We start from the raw sequence: 20,555 nt of genomic DNA on the forward strand, positions 1-20,555 counted from the left end.
AGGAGTAGCAACCTCATGAAGAAGGGGCAGCAGGGGCTCCCGTACACGCTGTCCAGGAGCGACAGTGAGCTGTGGCTGGTCGGCGCCTAGCGACACCCAGGGTCTGTAGACGCCGCCTGCCAATCCTGCAGAGGACTGAGAACCAGTGTTGCCAACAACTGCACATGTCTAGGGAACTGATGGCTCACACCTGCCACTTACTGCAGGACTTGGTGCCAAGAGGACATGGAGGGCATGCACTGCTAGTGGCTGTGAGAGTGACCGTGCTGCTCAATTTCTATGCCAGTGGCTCCTTTCAGGGCTCCACAGGTGACCTCTGTGGGATTTCACAATCCGCCACCCACAAATGCATCCAAGAGGTCATGGATGCCATCTTCTCCGTGGTGCACAACTTTGTGCTTTTCGTTCGGGACCGGGACAGCCAGGATGCAAGGGCCACTGGATTCGCCCTGATCTTGGGATTCCCACAGGTGCAGGGTGCGATTGACTGCACTCATGTGGCGCTCAGGTCTCCATTGTTACACTCAGTGGACTTCACCAACCGCAAGGGCTTCCACTCACTGAACGTGCAGTTGGTATGCGATCCTGCAGGTATGCGCACAGGAGTGTGCACGACACCTACACTCTGAGTCGCTCGCAGATCCCTGCAGTCTTCCAGGGTCCACAGAGGTTGCAGGGTTGGCTCCTTGGGGACAAGAGCTACCCACAGAGGCCGCCGCTGATGACACCCGTGCGGCGGCCTCAGACTGCAGCAAAGCGACGCTGTAATGAGGCTCATGCTGCAGCTTGCAACTTGGGGGAGTGGATCATCGGGATGCTGAAGGTGCGGTTCTGGTGCCTGGACCGGTCTGGTGGAGCCCTGCAATACAGTCCGCAGAGGGTGTCCCACATCGTCGTCATCTGCTGCGCCCTTTACAACCTATCACTGCAACGGGGTGAGGAGCTAGCTGAGGAGGAGATGCAGGAGCTCCACATCTCCTCTGATAAGGAGGACGCTGATGGGGAAGAGGGTGAGGGAGCCCTCAGTGGTGACAACGATGGAGATGAGGCTCTCGCACTGGCTACGCGAGGCAGGCGCACTTAGGAGGCCCTCATAGCTGCCAGATTTGTGGAGGATGATGACGGCATGCAGTAAAGTGTCCCCGTAGATCCTCACAGCGCTGTTGTGAACGTTTGACGCCAGTCTGGTTTATCGTAGCATGAATACCCTCTGAGAGAATGCTTCTGTCGTGGAGATACAGTGGAGGCCGAATAGTCGCTCGATTGCAGGAGGATGATGACAACATGCAGTGAGGACACTCCATGGATGTCCACACAGCCCCTGAGAATGTCTGACTTAAGTCTGGCCAAGGGCAGCTTTGCTTACGCTCCATGATCAGGGCCATCTCAGAGACGCAGCCATGAAACTTTAGATGCATCTGATGTTGTGTCCGCCTTCAGCACCTCAGCCCTTCAGGAGCTGGTGCACAGCATCACTGGTTGCAGATGCTTGTGTGATGGGGGCCAGCCCCACCTTTAAAGGTGCTGAGAGCACACAGAGAGAGTGAGAGAACTCTGTGTAGCCTGTCCACTACATTCTGGCAGCAATGACCAGCACTGCCGAGGTGCAGGCATCAGTAATGTTTCCAGGGAGTGTGAGGCTGGACCATCACTGCGGTCTGAAGGCCGCACAGAGCACAGGGGAGAGGCCCTGAACTGAGACACCTGCCTTTTCTCTTGTGCAGAAAGGTTTCACATCTGAGTGACAAGAACACTGCTCATCAGAACAAGGAGCCATAGGCAGGGTGACATTCTTGGGAATTTATTGACATAAGTGAACATTATGTACAAGTGGTTAACACCCGTGCCCAGGCTGTGCAACTAATTCTCCTTAACTGTCCTAACCCTGCCGCTATGTTTTGGTGCTCCTTGGACATCCACAGGGGAGGTGGAGGCAGCCTGCTGACTGCAGCGCTCCGTCTGTGATAACCTTGGCGGGCGCCCTCTGGAGGGCCGAGACTTGGAGGGCCCCGGCCTGCTTTCAGGGTCCTACTGTGTGGCAGTGGCACCCTCCTCGGCCTGTGAAGTTAGATCTGCAGAGGTCACAGGAAGAGGGGAGTCAGGTAGGCCGGTCACTCCCAGAGTCACCTGGGTGGATGGCCCCAGTGTGTGCACCTGCTGATTCCCCCCCCCCCCCCACTCCCCATGGGTGCCCGAGGGCCCCTGGCTGACTCCGTGAGCAGAAGGGATAGCTGGAATGAGATCGAGCTGCCCAGCTCCCTTCTTGCGTACACACTGTTGGAGGCCAACTGTGGTATCAGCAATGGAGTTTAGCCCATGCAGCAGTGCAGGAATGATGTCCTGGACCAAGGTCTCCATGGCGGCCGCCATCCTACCAGTGTTGACGTTGGTGCGTTGCAATGCCGGCGCTATCACCTCAGCCTGAAGATGGATCAACTTCTCCATCGTGCCTTGCAATCTGAGGAGTGCAGCGGACATCCCTTCCTGTTGTTCCCTAGCTTGCCTTTGCAGCTCCAGCAACTGTGACATGACCGAGTCCAGAGGCTCCTCATCTGACTCGCACTCAGCAAAATTTTGGCCACCAACAGTTCTCCAAGTGCCGGGGACCTGGGAAGTCCCTGCCGCCGCCTGCTGTGGATCAGACAGTGTGATGTGCTCACCAGATTGTAATCCCGAGGCTACTCTAAAGCTAGGTCTCACCCAGGTGGAGGGTGTGGGTGAGCGCTCTGACGGGACTTCAGGGAGAGGGCCTTAGGTTCCTCTTTAGAGGTTTCTTTGTAGCTTGCTTGGAGGCTCTGGGTCGTGGACTCCATCGGCTGCTTCCTAGATGTACCTGCGCAAGCAAGGGGAGATGATTAGTGCATGGCAGTGGCCTGTGAAACAGGACACATCACTCGCAGCATGGTTGTCTGATGGATGTTGCACTGCTGGATCCTCACTTGGCAGAGCAGCACCGATCTCACTGTCAGCACAGGACCGGTCCCGGCCATTGCTGGCCAGCTAGGTTGCTCTGTTTTTGAATTTTGTCAGAATTTTGAATTCCGGCATCCCTCCATCTGTTCCCTCATGTTGTGAGCCAGTTTGTCCTGCATGGATTGAGATGGGGAGATTGTATCAGGATGCCTGCCGGGTCAGATGATAGGTATGCCTGGCCCTAATGGGTGGTGAGTTGTCCCATAGATGGGATGAGGACAATGACGGTGTGTATGAGAGAGTGAATGGTGATGTCCCTTGCACTGGCAGTGAGTGAGGGCCCTGTGGACGTGTGATGGGTTTGTGAGTGTGTGAGTTGGGAGTGATGAAAAGAGTGATTTATCCTGGCGAACGGAGGAGATCATTCATCCTTTGCGGCACTGGGTGGCTGTCCTCTGCAGGGCGTTCCCGCTGACCGCCACTGCCACCGCCTCCCAAGCCAGCTTGGTGACATTGTTATCCGTCATGCAGCCAGAGTAGGGCACATCCCAATGAGCTTCCATGGCATTCAGCAATCACTTTGGGGATCCATCGTTGAAGCAGGGAGCTGCAGTCTTTTTGCCTTTGCTGGCCATGTCTCCCAGGCAGTGGTGGTGAGCTGGTGGCGATGAGCGCTTTGCTGGCGGCTGCCTTTTAATGATGGCAGCTGGCGTGATGCAACAGCGGGCCAATGGTGAGCAGGTGAATGAGAGCCCGCCCACCATGGAAACGGTGTGTTTCGCAGGAGTGCATATATAATGAGGCGGGCTTGGGAAGATACAGTGTGAAAACCCGCCATTTTCATCGGCAGGTTGGACTCCATCTTACCTGACCGCTACCGTGTAATTCTGGGAAAATTCCACCCTTGGTATTCTGAAAGTGCATTTGTAAGTGAATTAGGGGATAGTTTTTTTCCAGGGGCAGGTACAGAAAGATGTAGGGTTGGGGCATGGAAGGATGTGGGTGGAAAGTAATGCAAAGATGAGATTAGAGATGGCCTTATCTGTGATTGATATGATGCGAGGAGCAAGACCTCATGAGATGGGAATGTCAAAGGGATGGTTGTGAAAATGTGTTGGGGAGTTTGCATGCAGGGAGATATCAAGGGAGGATAAAAGAGAGTGAACTCAGAGGAGAGAGAGCATAATGAGTCATGATGAGTGTTGAAATTACTGAGGATGAGAGGTTGACTGCTGCAAAGGCTGAGGGAGGAAAGCATTGAAGCTATCACAGTGAGAAAACTTGGACAGGTGATATAGAGAATGAGAATTTTGAATGAGAGGTGAGGGAGGTGGAACTAGAGAAAGTGCCAATGGAATAGGGGTTAAGGCCAAGATGTGATTTGGTGAAAAGTGCCACACCATCACCGTGACGGTTTTGGGCCAGAGGTGGAAGTTATCGCCAGGTGGGAAAGTTTCATTAAGAGGAAAGGTGTCTTTACCCCTCGGCCACATTTCCTTTAAAGCCATGATGTGATGCAACTATCCACAATAAGTTCATAGATGGCAAGGGCCTTGTTCACAATTGAATGGACATTTTGGAAAGAGATGTGATATGAGACACTGGCAGAGTCCATAAGATCAGCAGTGAGAGGGTTGAGTTGGACGGAAGGAGATTGACGAGATCAGCCCCCAGCAGATGTGTGGGAAGGTTAGCCAGAGAGCAGGATGGGGCAATTAATGTTGCTGCTTCTAATGAGCCAGCATCGAGTGCCTTGAGCCCTTTGGAGGATGCTAAGAGAGGCACAGAGGGAAGCTGTCGGCTGATCTCAGAGGGACTCAAGCCTGGTACAGCAGCAAGGGAGCAGGATAGTCGAGGAGTACTGAAGAGTTAGGTAGGGAATTGGAAAGGAAGAGTACCTAAGAGGGGAAACATAAAAAAAGACATGAGGATAGAAGAGAAAAGCCTAGGAAGGATAAAGAGAAAAGAAATTTAAAAAAAAAGAAAAAGCTGGAAAAAGAAGCTGATGGGTTTGGGTTTGTGGCAACAGCCACAATGCACACATAAATGGGCACAGGGGAAGGTCAAGTTACATAGGCCTAGCTATATAAAAATTAGGATACATTAAACCTAGCATCATCCTGAAGAATCCATACAGAATTCTGTATATAGCTTTAATATCCTTTGTATAATGGGGCATTCAAAACTACACACAGTACTCTAACTGTGGCTTAACCAATGATATGCAAAAATTTGTAATTAATTCTTTACCTTTGTACTCCAAGCTGCTATTTGTTTTTATTCTGGTACCTCGACATCAAATTGTTTGCTGACTGCAACCATGTCTATGTAAGTTAGTTACCAGGTGTCCACTTGCATGTTTTGGCTGCCACTCTGTGTCCATCACTTCTGTTTTCCCCTCTCACTCCCTTTTTCATCCTTCATGTTTACCCCACACTCCATCGTACCTCTTTCATTTCTCCCTCACGTGCCCCTATACTTCGGTACTCATTGTTTTTCCTGTCTGGCTGCGCTTCCAGACTTGATTCCCTCTTAAATTACCCTAAAACCTCTCTCTGTGCCTCTTTCAGCATCCCCTGAAGTTCCACTGAGGCACTTGTCGCTACCTCCTCTCACGCAGCTACCCCAATTACCCCTTTCTATTCTCTCCCTGCCCTTCCTGTCCAGTGCCCTTCCCAAAGCCTAATCGTCAGTCTCTCCCTGGCAACAGTATTGAGATGAAACCAGTCTGTTTGGCCCATTGGTGTTATATTTGACCCCGAGATGACATCCCTACCACGTATCCATGCTATCATTAAGACCACCTATTTCCATCTCCATAACATTGCTTGACTCCACCCTTGCCTTAGCTTATCTACTGCTGAAGTGCTTGTCCATGTCCTTGTTACCTCTAGACTTGCCTGATCTTATGCACTTCTGACCAGCCTTCCACATTCTACCCACTGCGAATTTGTGGTCATTCAAAATTTTGCTGCCTGTGTCCTAACTTGCACCAAGTCCCACTCACCCATTATCCCTATGCTCGCTGACCTACATTGGCTCCCAGTTAAGCAATGCCTTGATTTTAAAATTCTCATCATTGTTTTTAAATCTCTCTGTGGTCTTGATCTCCCCCATCTCTGCAATCTACTCCAGCCTTACGGCTCCCTGACATTTGTGTGCTCCCCCAATTCTGGCACCTTGAGTATTCCTGATTTCAATTGCTCCCTTAATGGGGCCATGCCATCAGCTGCCAAGGCCCTAAGCTATGCAGTTCCATCCCTAAATCTCTTTGCCTTTCTACTTATCTTTCTCCCATTAAGGTTCTTCTTAAAGCCTAGCTCTTTGACAAGCTTTTGGTCATCTGTCACATTGCCTTATGTGGCTCTGTGACAAATTATTATTTTATGCTTATAATGTTCCATTCATGTGCTAAGTGCGCCCTATAAATACAGATTGCTATTATCATAATGCACCTGCACTTATACTTTCAGAAAATTATTCATTTAAAACCCTAGGTGACTTGGATCACACCATAGAATTACAGAATTGCAGTCTTTTCAGGAGAAAAGAGACCCCCTGTTCATCCTTTGGTGCTTATTTTGCTCGTTTGTCTTCAAAACTCGTGTAATTAGTAATTGTAAGGTTTTATAAGTTGTAGAAAGGTTTGCTAGTTGTAGTAAAGGTTATTGGGAGTAGCAGTGTTTATTAATTATAAATTAATTGAAAACAAATTACTTAACACATAATAAAGATGGTAGGGCAGGTGATGTGTTACCACAGAAGAATGTGGAAATTCCTGGATGCCGAAGTGATCTAGGGCAAACACATCTGCAGTAAGTGTCTGTGCATTGAGGAGCCTTGGCTCAGAGCCATTGAGCTGGAGGCTGAGATGCAGACACAGCGATGCATCAGGGAAGGGGAACGTTACCTGGACACTTTGTACTAGGAGGCAGTCGCACCCTTTAGAAAAGGGCATTCTGATTTGGTTAGGGAGAAGAGAGTGTGACTGCGATTGAGGCACGTATGGGGTCCCAGAAGGTAGAAGTGGAGGAGCCTCAGCTTTTGCAATTATTTACAGATTCAAGGTTCTTGCAGCCTGTGTGGTAGTTGAGGACAATATATTTGGGGGGATAGATACAGTCCTCTGCAGCCGAGAGCAGCTGTGTTGCCTGCACGGTGCCAGAGTTCAGGATGTCTGCTGTGGGCTGGACAGGAACTTGCAGTGGGAGAGGGAGGATCCAGTGGTCGTGGTCCATGTAGGTACCAACGACATAGGTAGAACAAGGAAAGAGATTCTGCTGAGGGAGTATGAGCAGCTATGGGCTAAATTAAAAATCAAAATCTCAAAGGCAACAATCTCTGGATCACAACCTGAGCCACAAGGAAATTGGCGTAGGGTAAATCAGATTAGAAAGTTAGATGCGTGGCTCAAAGATTGGTGTGACAGAAATTGGTTTTGATTTATGGGGCACTGGCACCAGTACCAGTGAAATTGGGAGCTGGATGTTGGGACGATCTTCATCTGAACTGTGCTGGGACGAGTATTCTGTTGTAAAATTAGGGTGGTAGAGAGGCCTTTAAACAAAATAGTGGGGGCAAGGGGTCAAATTTTGGAAGATGTGATAAAGTAAATGGAGAAGACATGATAAGAGAGCAAGTTAAGAAATAAGGGAAATGATGATCAGAGCATGGTAGGAAGGGACAGAGGGTACAAACCTAAGAGTGCACCAGCAGATAAGGCTAGAGGTTACAAAAATAAACTAAAGGTTCTGTACCTGAATGCATGTAGCATTCATAACAAAACAGATGAATTGACAGCACAAATAGAAATAAATATGTATGATCTGATAGCCATTACAGAGAATGATTGTAAGATAGCAAAGACTGGGACCTGAATATTCAAGGGTACATGACATTTAGGAAGGACAGGAAGCTAGAGATAGGTGGAGGGGTAGCTCTGTTAATCAAGGATGACATTTGTACAGTGGAGAGAGATGACCTTAGTGGAGATCAAGATGTAGAATCAGTTTGGGTGGAGATAAGAAATAGTAAAGTTAAGAAGTCACTTGTGGGAGTGGTTTTTTGGCCATCGAACAGTAACCACACTGTAGGGCGGGATACACACGAAGAAATAATGAGGGCTTGTGAGAAAGGTACGGCAATAATCATGCGTGATTTTAATCAACATTTAATTGGACAATTCAGATTGCCCGGCTGATGAGTTAATAAAGTGTTTTCGGGAGCAGCACGTTTTAGCACTAACCAGAGAGCAGGCTATATTAGATCTGGTAATGTGCAATGAGACAGGATTAATTAATGATCTCATAGTGAAGGTAGCAGTGATCATAATAAGATTGAATTTTACATTCAGTTTGAGGGAAACAGAGGAGTGGATCTAAGACTAGTATTTTAAATTTAAATAAGAGCAATTATGAGGGCATGAAGACAGAGCTGGCTAAAGTGAACTGGGAAATTAGGTTAAGGGATAGGTCAGAAGAGATGCAGTGGCAGACATTTCAGGAGATATTTGAGAATATCAGAAAAAATGCATTCCAGTGAGAAAGAAAGAATCTAAGGGAAGGACAGGAAATCCTTGACTAATTAAAGAAGTTAAAGAAAGTATCAACACCTGCCCCTTTACTTCCCCTCTCCTCACCGTCCAAGGGCCCAAACACTCCTTTCAAGTGAAGCAGCATTTCACTTGCACTGTCCTCAATTTAGTCTACTGCGTTCGTTGCTCCCAATGCGGTTTCCTCTACATTGGAGAGACCAAACGCAGACTGGGTGACCGCTTTGCAGAACACCTTCGGTCTGTCCGCAAGCATGACCCAGACCTCCCTGTCGCTTGCCATTTCAACACTCCACCCTGCTCTCATGCCCACATGTCCGTCCTTGGCTTGCTGCATTGTTCCAGTGAAGCTCAACGCAAACTGGAGGAACAGCACCTCATCTTCCGACTAGGCACTTTACAGCTTTCCGGACTGAATATCGAGTTCATCAATTTTAGATCATGAACTCTCTCCTCCATCCCCACCCTCTTTCCGATCCCCCTTTCCCCCCCCCAATAATTTATATAGATTTTTCTTTTCCTACCTATTTCCATTATTTTTAAATGTATTTCCAACCATTGTTTTATCTCTACCTTTTAGCCTATTTCGACCCCTTCCCTTCACCCCACCCCACCCCCACTAGGGCTATCTGTACCTTGCTTGTCCTGCTTTCTACCCTAAATTAGCACATTCCTTAGATAATATCGCCACCTTCAACACCTCTTTGTCCTTTTGTCTATCACATCTTTTGGCTATCTCCACCTATCACTGGCCCTCTATCCAGCTCTGCCTGTCCCCCCCACCCCGCCTTAAACCAGCTTATATTTCACCCCTTTTCTATTTTTAATTAGTTCTATTGAAGAGTCATACGGACTCGAAATGTTAACTGTGTTCCTCTCCGCAGATGCTGCCAGACCTGCTGAGTTTTTCCAGGTATTTTTATTTTTGTTTTGGATTTCCAGCATCCACGGTTTTTTGCTTTTATCTTAAAGATAGTATCAAATCGAAAGAAAAAGTGTATGGTTCCGCAAAGATGAGTGGCGGGTCTGAAGATTGGACAGAATATAAAGAACAGCAAAGAATGACTATAAGATTAATAAGGAGAGAGGAAGCTAAATAAAAATATAAAAACAGATAGAAAAAGCTTCTAAAGGTATTTAAAAAGGAAAAGAGTAGGTAAAATGAGAGTTGGTCCTCTAGAGATTGAGAATAGGGAATTAATAATGGAAAATAAGGAAATGGCAGATGAATTGAACAGATATTTTGTGCCTGTCATTACAGTAGAAGATATAAGTAACATCCCATAAATAATTGCGAATCAGGAGGTGAAAGGGAGGGAGGAACTTAAAACAATTACAATCATCAGGGAAAGGGTACCGAGAAAATTATTAGAACTACAAGTCCCCATGCCCTGATGGACTTCATCCTAGGGTTTTGAAAGAAGTGGCTGCTGAGATAGTAGATACATTGATTTAAATTTTCTAAAATTACCTAGGTCGGAATTTTCCCGTTGGTGTGTGGGGGCGGGCCCCGCACGCCTGCATGTAAAATGACGCGTGGTGACGTTGGGTGAGTGTTCCGACGTCACCGCGCGCTTTTGCAATATTTGGGAAGGCGGGCGCGCTATAAATTCGGATGTGCGCCTGCCATCACTTAACGGGTCAGTTAAGGCCCTTGAGGCAGCAATTGATCTTGAATTTTGCAGCCCGTGTGATCTTTAGGATGTCGCAAGGGCGCAACGGGCAGGTGGGTAGGAGACATTTGCATAAAACTCATCCACGGGTGGGAAAAGAGGGGTGAGTGGGGTCGTGAATGTGATGTTTGAGGTATTTAAGTGTGAAAGTAACTTTTACTTGCCTGAGTGAGCAGGAAGACTTCAAAACTCATGCCAGCTGCTAGGACAGATGTAAAAGCCTTGATCGGGACTCTATAGTAGAAATCATTTCTAGGGCCTGCTGCTTTCGGGAAGCCTTCCCTTAGCCTGGGAATGGGAGTTGTGCTCTTCAATGGAGGCACCTCCTCTGAGGAGGAACGGAGGGTCAGGAGGGGGAGGAGGCCAGGAGTCCACATTCAGTCTCCAGGGGAGCCATCTTTGGGAGGAGAGGCGCAGGCACAAGGGGCGCAGGGCCAAGAGAAAGCCCAAGGCAGAAGGAGCCGCAGAAGATGTCACTATCCTGCTGCTAGGGTTTATAGGTGGTGAAGCAGCAACCTCAATATGTCTGAGATCCAGTGCTGAAGGAGACTCTCCCTCTCAAGGGAGACAGTCACCTCCATCTGTCAGATGATAGGCCCTGAGATCTCTGCAAACTGTGTGGGTGGGCACCCCATGCCAGTGCCTGTAAAGATCACAGCTGCCCTCAACTCCTGTGCTTCCGGCTTTTTCCAGGGGTCAGTGGGTGATCTCTGCGGAGTCCCAAACAGCTGTGCAAACTTGTGTCAAGCAGATGACAGATGCTTGACCCCGGTGCCTTGGTCAACAGGAAGGGTTTCCATTCCATGAACGTGCAGATAGTGTGTGGTCACAAGCTGCAGATTCTACAAGTCTGTGCAAGGTACCCAGGCAGCTCCCACAACGCTTATATACTCAGACACTCCCAGGTGCCGAGGTTCTTCAGTTCTCCAGCCCGGCTGGATGGATGGCTGCTGGGCAACACGGGCCATCCTCTCAAAAGGTGGCTCATGATGCCTCTCCGCCATCCAAGAACAGAGGCAGAGCAGCGGAACAATAGGAGCCTCGCCTCCATAAGGGCTGTGGTGGAGAGAACCATTGGTCTTCTCAAAATGCGCTTCCAATGCCTGGACCGCTCAGGGGGCACACTCCAGCACCCCCCCAGATCATGTGCTGCTGATAGTGGTTGCATGCTGCGCTCTCCACAATCTGGCGCTGGAAAGGGGCGACACAGTAGATGAGGCAGACGTGGTTATAGTTGTTCCAGATGCACATGATGAGTCCAGCAGTGAGTCCAAGGATGAGCACACACAGGAGAATGCTGATGGGGTAGATGCTGATCTGGGCATACTCCAGGGAGGCAGGGACACCCGGGAGGCTTTAATCTAAAGAATCTTCAGCTAGCCCACCACAGATGGACCTTCAACACACGCCAGGGCTGCAGGCTCCATACTCAATACCTGAGTGCTAAATCTGCCTGGATAGTAACATTAACTAAGGCCCTTGTCAATAAAGCTCAATGTCAAACAACTCACTCATAACATTATGGGTTCCCATCCACTTGCAGAAGTAAGGAATCACCCTGAGGCATAGCAATGTGTCAAAGTTTTTTGAGTAAATAAAAGTAAATTTATAAAGGAAAATAAAAACGGTGTTGGTCATCACACCAAGTCTTTGACTAAGTGCTATGGGCCAACATAAAAGCACCAGTGAGAAACCCATGGTGTGCCTGAGGTGCCTTAAATTTACGCTTACAGGTTCTACGTCTAGGTGCTGTCCCTCGCTGGCACTGGCATCTGAGACAGCCTGCTCACTATGCTGTCCTGATGGCCTTGGCGGACGTCCTCTGGCCTGTGGAGCCTGTGCTGGCCCCACCTGGGAGGGAGTGGCCAGCTCCGCAGCTGGCTTCTCCTCAGTCGCCGCAGCCTCATCGGATGCCACGGTCACTGGCAGAGGGGCGGAGGAGCTGCCACCCTCATCTGGAGCGCCCTGAGAGGAGCCCGCAGAGTCGACAGGCAGCTGCTGCGCCGACGTGAGGTCGCTTCGGACCTCCCTGCTCATCGTAGATGGTTGGGCACCGAGCTGGGATACTTGGTGTCCAGATCATCTCCCACACAGGCACTGACCAGCTATGGCCAATACAAAAACAGAAATAGAAATACCCGGAAAAACTCAGCAGGTCTGGCAGCATTGGCGGAGAAGAGCACAGTTGACGTTTCGAGTCCTCATGACCCTTTAACAGAACTAAGTAACAATAGGAAAGGGGTGAAATATAAGCTGGTTTAAGGGGGGGTGGGGGGGGTTTGTTGGGACAAGCAGCCAGTAATAGGTGGAGATAACCAGAAGATGTCACAGACAAAAGGACAAAGAGGTGTTGAAGGTGGTGATATTATCTATAGGAATGTGCTAATTAAGAGTAGAAAGTAGGACAGACAAGGTACAGATAGCTCTAGTGGGGGTGGGGTGAAGGAATACTAAAAGGGCTAAAAGGTAGAGATAAACAATGGGTGGAAATACATTTAAAAATAATGGAAATAGGTGGGAAAAGAAAAATCTATATAAATTATTGGAAAAAACAAAAAGGAGGGGGAAGAAACGGAAAGGGGGTGGGGATGGAGGAGAGAGTTCAAGATCTAAAATTGTTGAATTCAATATTCAGTCCGGAAGGTTGTAAAGTGCCTAGTCGGAAGATGAGGTGCTGTTCCTCCAGTTTGCGTTGAGCTTCACTGGAACAATGCAGCAAGCCAAGGACAGACATGTGGGCATGAGAGCGGGGTGGAGTGTTGAAATGGCAAGCGACAGGGAGGTCTGGGTAATGCTTGCGGACAGACCGAAGGTGTTCTGCAAAGCGGTCACCCAGTCTGCGTTTGGTCTCTCCAATGTAGAGGAAACCCCATTGGGAGCAATGAATGCAGTAGACTAAGTTGAGGGAAGTGCAAGTGAAATGCTGCTTCACTTGAAAGGAGTGTTTGGGTCCTTGGACGGTGAGGAGAGAGGAAGTGAAGGGGCAGGTGTTGCATCTTCTGCGGTTGCTGGGAAGGTGCCATGGGAGGGGGTTGAGGAGTAGGGGGTGATGGAGGAGTGAACCAGGGTGTCCCGGAGGGAACGATCCCTACGGAATGCCGCCAGGGAGGGTGAAGGGAAGATGTGTTTGGTGGTGGCATCATGCTGGAGTTGGCGGAAATGGCGGAGGATGATCCTTTGAATGCGGAGGCTGGTGGGGTGATAAGTGAGGACAAGGGAGACCCTATCATGTTTCTGGGAGGGAGGAGAAGGCGTGAGGGCGGATGTGCGGGAGATGGGCCGGACACGGTTGAGGGCCCTGTCAACCACCGTGGGTGGAAAACCTCGGTTAAGGAAAAAGGAGGACATGTCGAAGGAACTGTTTTTGAAAGTGGCATCATCAGAACAGATGCGACGGAGGCGAAAGAACTGAGAGAGTGGGATGGAGTCCTTACAGGAAGCGGGGTGTGAGGAGCTGTAGCCGAGGTAGCTGTGGGAGTTGGTAGGCTTGTAATGGATATTGGTGGACAGTCTATCACCAGAAATTGAGACAGAGAGGTCAAGGAAGGGAAGGGAAGTGTCAGAGATGGACCATGTGAAAATGATGGGTGGAGATTGGAGGCAAAATTAATAAATTTTTCCAGGTCCCGACGAGAGCATGAAGCAGCACCGAAGTAATCATCGATGTACCGGAGAAAGAGTTATGGGAGGGGGCCGGAGTAGGACTGGAACAAGGAATGTTCCACATACCCCATAAAGAGACAGGCATCGCTGGGGCCCATGCGAGTATCCATAGCCACACCTTTTATTTGGAGGAAGTGAGAGGAATTAAAGGAGAAATTGTTCAATGTGAGAACAAGTTCAGCCAGACGGAGGAGAGTAGTGGTGGATGGGGATTGTTCGAGCCTCTGTTCGAGGAAGAAGCAGAGAGCCGCCAGACCATCCTGGTGGGGGATGGAGTTGTAGAGGGATTGGACGTCCATGGTGAAGAGGTGGCGGTTGGGGCCAGGAACTGGAAATTGTTGATGTGACGTAAGGTGTCAGAGGAATCATGGATGTAGGTGGGAAGGGACTGGACAAGGGGAGAGAGAAGGGAGTCAAGATAGCGAGAAATGAGTTCCGTGGGGCAGGAACAGGCTGACACGATCGGTCTGCCAGGACAGTCCTGTTTGTGGATTTTGGGTAGGAGGTAGAAGCGGGCCGTCCAAGGTTGGGCAACTATCAGGTTAGAAGCTGTGGGAGGAAGATCTCCAGAGGAGATGAGGTCAGTGACAGTCCTGGAAACAATGGCTTGATGTTCAGTGGTGGGGTCATGGTCCAGGGAGAGGTAGGAGGAAGTGTCTGCGAGTTGACGCTCAGCCTCCGCGAGGTAGAGGTCAGTGTGCTAGACAACAACAGCACCACCCTTGTCAGCAGGTTTGATGACAATGTTAGGGTTGGACCTGAGAGAACGGAGTGCATTAAGTTCAGAGAGAGACAGGTTAGAATGGGTGAGAGGAGCAGAGAAATTGAGACGACTTTTTTTTTCAGCTATGGCCAATGCTGCTGTGAGGGATTGCACGTTCGAGTGCAACCCCAAGAGGACCTGATTGTTCTCCTGGAGGTGCTTCTCCACGAGAGTTACCACTCTCTCCATGGAGGAAGCATGGCGCTCAGCCATGAGGCTTATTGCTTCAGTGATGCTCCACGTGGACTCCTCCAGCATGGGCACCATGTCACGCATAGCCTTATCTCCGCCAGATCATCCTGCATACCCTGCTGCACTTCCAGTGTTCGCTGCCTCATGGATGACTCTAGAGGCACATCATCAGCCACTGACCGAGCATGTACCTGCTCCCCAGCAGTCCTCCGACTGCCGGTGCCCTGGGCACTCTCCGTCTCTGCCCGCACCTCAAACGAGTGTGAAGTGCCCTCACCGCCGTTCCCCGAGACACTAGCCAAAGATCTAATTCCCACTGGGATGCTAGTATCTGCACTGGTGCCTTCCTGGCTGAGATGGTGTGGCAATGGAGAGTGCAGTTGCTTGGTGGCTTCAGGGGTGAGAGGTGGGCCCTCTGTCTCCTCCTCCCGGCCATGCTCCGGTGATGCTGAAAGGAAGAAAAAGGACATTTGATTAGTTACAGTGCAGACAATGTCAACTTGCATGCCGTTCCCCCAGATCATTATGCGCTCATCCTTCCATAATCAAGGATAAACCCATGTTGCTAACTTCAATCACGGAGCATTCAGCAGTGCCGTGGTTTCTGTGACACACATGGTGACCTGAGTGCTCGCCAAACATACCTCCCTGTGGCAACCCAGCCTCACCGCCATCGGTGGACCTCTCAAGGTCCATGGCCTGCTGCTCGAAAGCCGTAAGGATGGCCAACTGGGCCTGCCCTCCGCCAGTCCGCATTCGTTCTGACGCATTGTGCGCAGTCTTTTCCTGAAAAGAAGAGAAGAGCATTGATTAGTCCAGCCTGCACCTGAATTGCCATCGCATCTCTGCCAACCCAGCCAGTGTGGGCCCCCAGTTCTAGGCATGGGCAATCTCTGCTGTCACACCCAGTGAGGGATACATGACGTGAAGGATCCAATGCTGTTACTGTACTCAGAGTTGCCGGGGGTGGGGGTGGGGTTTGGGGGAAAGGGTGACGACTGCATTAAGTGACTTGAGGCAACATGGTACTCACCCTTCCCGAGCGCAGGAGATCATTGAACCTTTCGCGGTACTGGAGCTATGTGCGCCGCACCACATCATGGGAGCTAACACTCTTGGCTACCTCCTCCCACGCATGTTTGGTCAGGTCGGGGGGGCCTCCGCCTCCCGTTCCTCGGAAGAAGGACCTCCCGCCGCGCTGCCATCTCCTCCAGGAGGGCAGCTAGGCATTTGTCTGATAAACGAGGGGCACACTGTCCTGCTGGCCTGCCCGATGGACTACCCTCCGGACTTGCGTCACCAACGTTGCCCCTCTGCAGAACCCTTCGCCCGGCCATTGCGAGCAGCCTTTCCAAGGCTGCCAGGCCTTCCTTTATACAGGCTGCCGGGCTGCCATTGGACCCGGCGGGCTGAGCGCGTCCACCGCCGTCCGCCCACTCGCGATATGTACCGGAGTCGTGAAGTATGCTGGGCAGGCCTTAATTGGCCCGCCTGTGTAAAATGGCGGCGCAGACCCGATCGTGGGTGGCGCACCTGCTCCCAACCGGCCCGCCCGACATGGGGAAATTCTGCCCCTAGATTCTGGAAAAGTTTCATCAGATTAGAAACAAGTGAATGTGACTCCTCTATTCAAGAAAGGAGGGAGGCAGAAAAGTACAGTTAGCTTAACAACTGTCGTAGGGAAATTGCTGGAATCTATTATTAAGGAAGTTATAGTGCAGCACTTAGAAAACCTCAGTGCAATCAGGCAGAATCTACATGGCTTTGTGAAAGGGAAATCATGTTTGACAAATTTATTGGAGTTCTTTGAGGAAGTAATAAGCAATGTGGATAAAGGGGAATCTGTGGATATACTGTACTTAGATTTCCAGAAGGCGTTTGACAAGATGCCACTACTCAAGGTTACTACTCAAAATGAGAACTCATGGTGTAGTGGGAAACATATTAGCATGAATAGAGGATTGGTAAGCTAACAGGAAGCAGTGAGCAGGCATAAATGGTTCATTTTTGGGTTGGCAGGATATGATGAGTGAAGTGCCACAGTTATCTATGCTGGGGCCTCAGCTATTTACTATTTAGATCAATGACTTGGATGAAGGGACTGAATATATGGTTGCTAAATTTGCTGATGACACAAAGATAGGTTGGAAAATAAGTTGTGAAGAGGCCGTAAGTCTGCAAAGGGACATAGATAGGTTAGGTGAGTGGGCAAAAATTTGTCAGATGGCGTAGAATGTGGGAGCATATGAACTTGTTGACTTTGGCAGGAAGAATAGAAAAACAGCTTATATAAGTGGAGAAAGATTTTAGAACACTGAGGTACAGAGGGATTTGGATGTCTTGGTACAGAAATCACAAGAAATTAGTATGAAAGGACAGCAAGTAATTAGGAAAGCAAATGGAATGTTGTCATTTATTGCAAGGGGAATGGAATATAAAAGTAGGGATGTTTTCCTACACTTGTACAGGGCGTTGGTGAGACCATATCTGGACTACTGTGTACAGCTCTAGTCTCCTTATATAAGAAAGGATATAAATGTGTTAGAAGCAGTTCAGAGAAGGTTCGCCAGATTGATACCTGGGATTGGGGTGGTGGTGGGGTGGTACCCTATGAGGAAAGTTTGGACCTGTATCCATTGAAGTTTAGAAGATTGAAAGATAATCTTATTGAAACATATAAGATCCTGAGGGGACTTGACAAAGTGACTGCTGAAAGGATGTTTCAGCTTGTGGGAGAGACCAGAACTAGGGGACACATTTTAAAAATAAAGGTCTTCCATTTAAGACAGAAACGAGAAGATTTTTTTCTTTTAGAGAGTTGTGAATCTTTGGAACTCTCTTCCCCGGAGACTGGTGGAGGCAGGGTATGACTATTTTTAAGGTAGAGTTAGATAGATTCTTGACCAACAAGGGATTCAAAGGGGTTTGGGATAGGCGGAATGTAGAGTTGAGGCCACAGTCAGATCAGCCATGATCTTATTGAATGGCAGAGCAGGCTCAAGGGGCCGAATGGCCTACTCCTGCACCTAATTTGTATGTTCGTAACACTTGTAGCCAGAGCACCAGTTTCCCTTTTCCAGGCAAACCTTGGACCTTTCTGAAACAGGCTTTCAAGAAGGCTATAAAACTTTAAGCCTTGTGGCTTGGTAAAAAGGCTAGATTTTATAGCCTGATTTCAGCAGTGATGTTCCATCTGACGTTACTCCTGCAGTCTGCAGTCTGCTGCAAAAGCAAGCAGGGCTTATAATAAAAGGCTTTCAAAAATCAAGAAGGTTGGGACATGATTGGCTATTGATACACGATAGAAAACAGTTGATAGTCTATTCATGTTAACGAAGTACCTTTCACCTCCAATCATGTGTCTTCCCATTTAGTATATATCCCCATTCCTGGTTTTTCCTTCCAAAATTATTACCTCGTGCTTCTCAGTATTAAGTTGCATTTGGCACTTGTCTACCCATTGCACTAATCTGTCCATGTGCTCCTGAAATCTCTTATAGCCATCCTCGCTGTTTGCTAGACCCCTACTTTTGAAATAAATACTGCAAGTAGCTTAGAAACAAACAGAATGATTGACTGAATTAATGGATTTAAAGATTCACACATTTATAATTTAACTTACTTTTGCCTTTATGTTTAAAATTAATTAAATGCAGGTTTGTGGTCTCCAGAGCAGAAATCTGTCTCCAAGCACAAAGTCAACAGCAAAATCACCTGCTGCAGGTAACCCAGTCCTTGCTGCTTGTACCATTGCTCATGTGGGTTTTAAACATTTTCCCAAAGCTGATGGTTACAAACTGTTTGATCTTCATGCTTGTAGTTGCAAACTTCCAATCTGTTGCTCTCTGTATCTGCTTTGGTACAATTCCATGTTAACCACCACAGAACTGCAATGCATGTTACTTATTCTCAACAATTTTCTTCATTCCTGGCTGAAGGATTAGTCTATGTAGCTGTAAAGGGAACCACAAATTTATCAGGCTACAAAATGACCCTCACAGTGACCAGCACATGCAAATGATGGAGTTGGGATGGGACGATGCCATCCATCCTACAATCTGGGATCTCCACCTTCCCATCCACCCTTGAAAAAGTATACCATTGTTTAAAAGACAAAGTTTGCCAGAACCTTTTGATCAAAGTACTGGGATAAAGGGACACTGGGATTAGTCATGAAAACTTTTGGCTATATCTTGGAAATTACTGCAAGTGTCATAAAAGTATTTTCACTGTTATACTTAGGAAGCCATCCCCTACATTCACTTTTGCACTACAATTGGAAAATATCGCATTTCAAAAAATTACTGCACTTCATTCCCACTTAATATGATCTATGTGCTAGATGAAGAGGAGTAGTAGATGGCTGTATTGGGAGCCAAATTATTCATGCGAGTAAAGGAGAGCCAGATCATCCCAGCATCACGCATCCAGCAGGATGTATAGCATATCTCAACAGGGGATTAATGCCTTTAGGAGGAGAGGAGATAAACTTTATTTAAAACTAATAAATTCAGTAACAGTGTCTTGAAATGCAGTCACTGTAATTTTTCCCCCTTAAAATTGTTTCCTAAACCTGTTCTTCTTCTTTGCTCTACTTTACTAGTTGGACAAATGATGGTCAGTACTTGGCCATCAGCCTGTTCAGCGGTATTGTCAGTATCCGAAGTAAGAGTGGAGAAGAGAAAGTGAGAATTGAGCGACCTGGTGCTGTGCCAATCTGGTCAATTTGCTGGAATCCGTCTAAGTAAGTAAGGAAACATATCTCAGTGAACTGGACCAAACCTTTTTGGAGTTTTTAGGATGCTTACCATTCAAAGCTAAATAAAATAGATCAAAATGATAGCTGCAGACACTGTTTATTAATTGCAGTGGTATCTGTGTTAGATGTATATTGATATGAATTACAGATATCAAAAAGTAAAATCCTTTGTTGTGGACTGGGTGGGGTTACCAAAAATGCCTTTTCGTCAATGGAATCTTAGTTTAAGTCCAGTCCAGCCTAATGAAATGAAAGTCATCTTTCTCTCCTGGTTATTACAGCATATGAAATTGGGTTTGGACAGTCTCAACCTAGTTCTCAATTTGTATGATTCTTCAGCCAGCATGAAATCCATACTGGAAGCTAATAAGCATTGAATTGGTAATTTATTCAATAATTTACAATAAAGGCAGCTGGTGTTGAAAATGGAAAATTCCAATTTGTGCAGTGTTGATGCAGTTCTGAAGTTGCACATTGTTTATACAAAGCAAAGAGAACTTTGCTTTTGTTTTGGTCTGTGATATACCTGAAGTACGAATGCTTGATAGGGGTGACAGATGGAAAAATATTTTTCATTCCCTAGCACTGCTACCTTTCATCTTTATTCAGTTCACAAAAAAATAAAATTATTACGTGATTCCTTTTTTCACAGTATTTGAAGTTGCCATTATGCACCCTGACAGTGGCACAGTGAGAGAGGTGGCACCTTGAATCTTATAGCTTTCCTTCTCTCTTAAGAATTACTACAAAGCAATTACAGTGAATATCTCCTCCATATAAGTCAAAGCATTGTTTCCAGTCAGTTAAAGTCATTTCTCCTTTTCCCTCAGTTAAGAATACTTTAGATTTAAACATTCAAAAACTTCTTTCCCATTTTGACTGAAGTTCAGGTTTATTGTCCTTTATTATGAGCTAAACATGGATTTTTCTGTATCAATTAAAGTGGTCACAGAATGACTGGTTCCTGGCTTGCATTGTTATGAATGATGCCATACTCTCTCCCTCCCTAACCGGACATGGGTGTGCCCACACCATAGGGTA

The 20,555-nt window shown here is 47.9% G+C and overlaps 1 protein-coding gene across 2 annotated transcripts in view; it reads left to right on the forward strand.

Annotated features, from left to right (window-relative positions):
- ift122 (intraflagellar transport 122 homolog (Chlamydomonas)) overlaps window positions 1-20,555 on the forward strand; it is a 171,828-nt gene that overhangs the window by 21,888 nt on the left and 129,385 nt on the right. For both annotated transcript variants that reach the window (XM_078543871.1, XM_078543873.1), the window contains exons 6-7: window positions 18,412-18,478; window positions 19,359-19,499. In XM_078543871.1, the coding sequence (XP_078399997.1) occupies window positions 18,412-18,478; window positions 19,359-19,499 (208 nt within the window). The remainder of the gene's footprint in view (window positions 1-18,411; window positions 18,479-19,358; window positions 19,500-20,555) is intronic.

The sequence above is a fragment of the Cetorhinus maximus genome, chromosome 6 (assembly GCF_964194155.1).
Source record: "Cetorhinus maximus chromosome 6, sCetMax3.hap1.1, whole genome shotgun sequence".
NCBI lineage: Eukaryota > Metazoa > Chordata > Chondrichthyes > Lamniformes > Cetorhinidae > Cetorhinus > Cetorhinus maximus.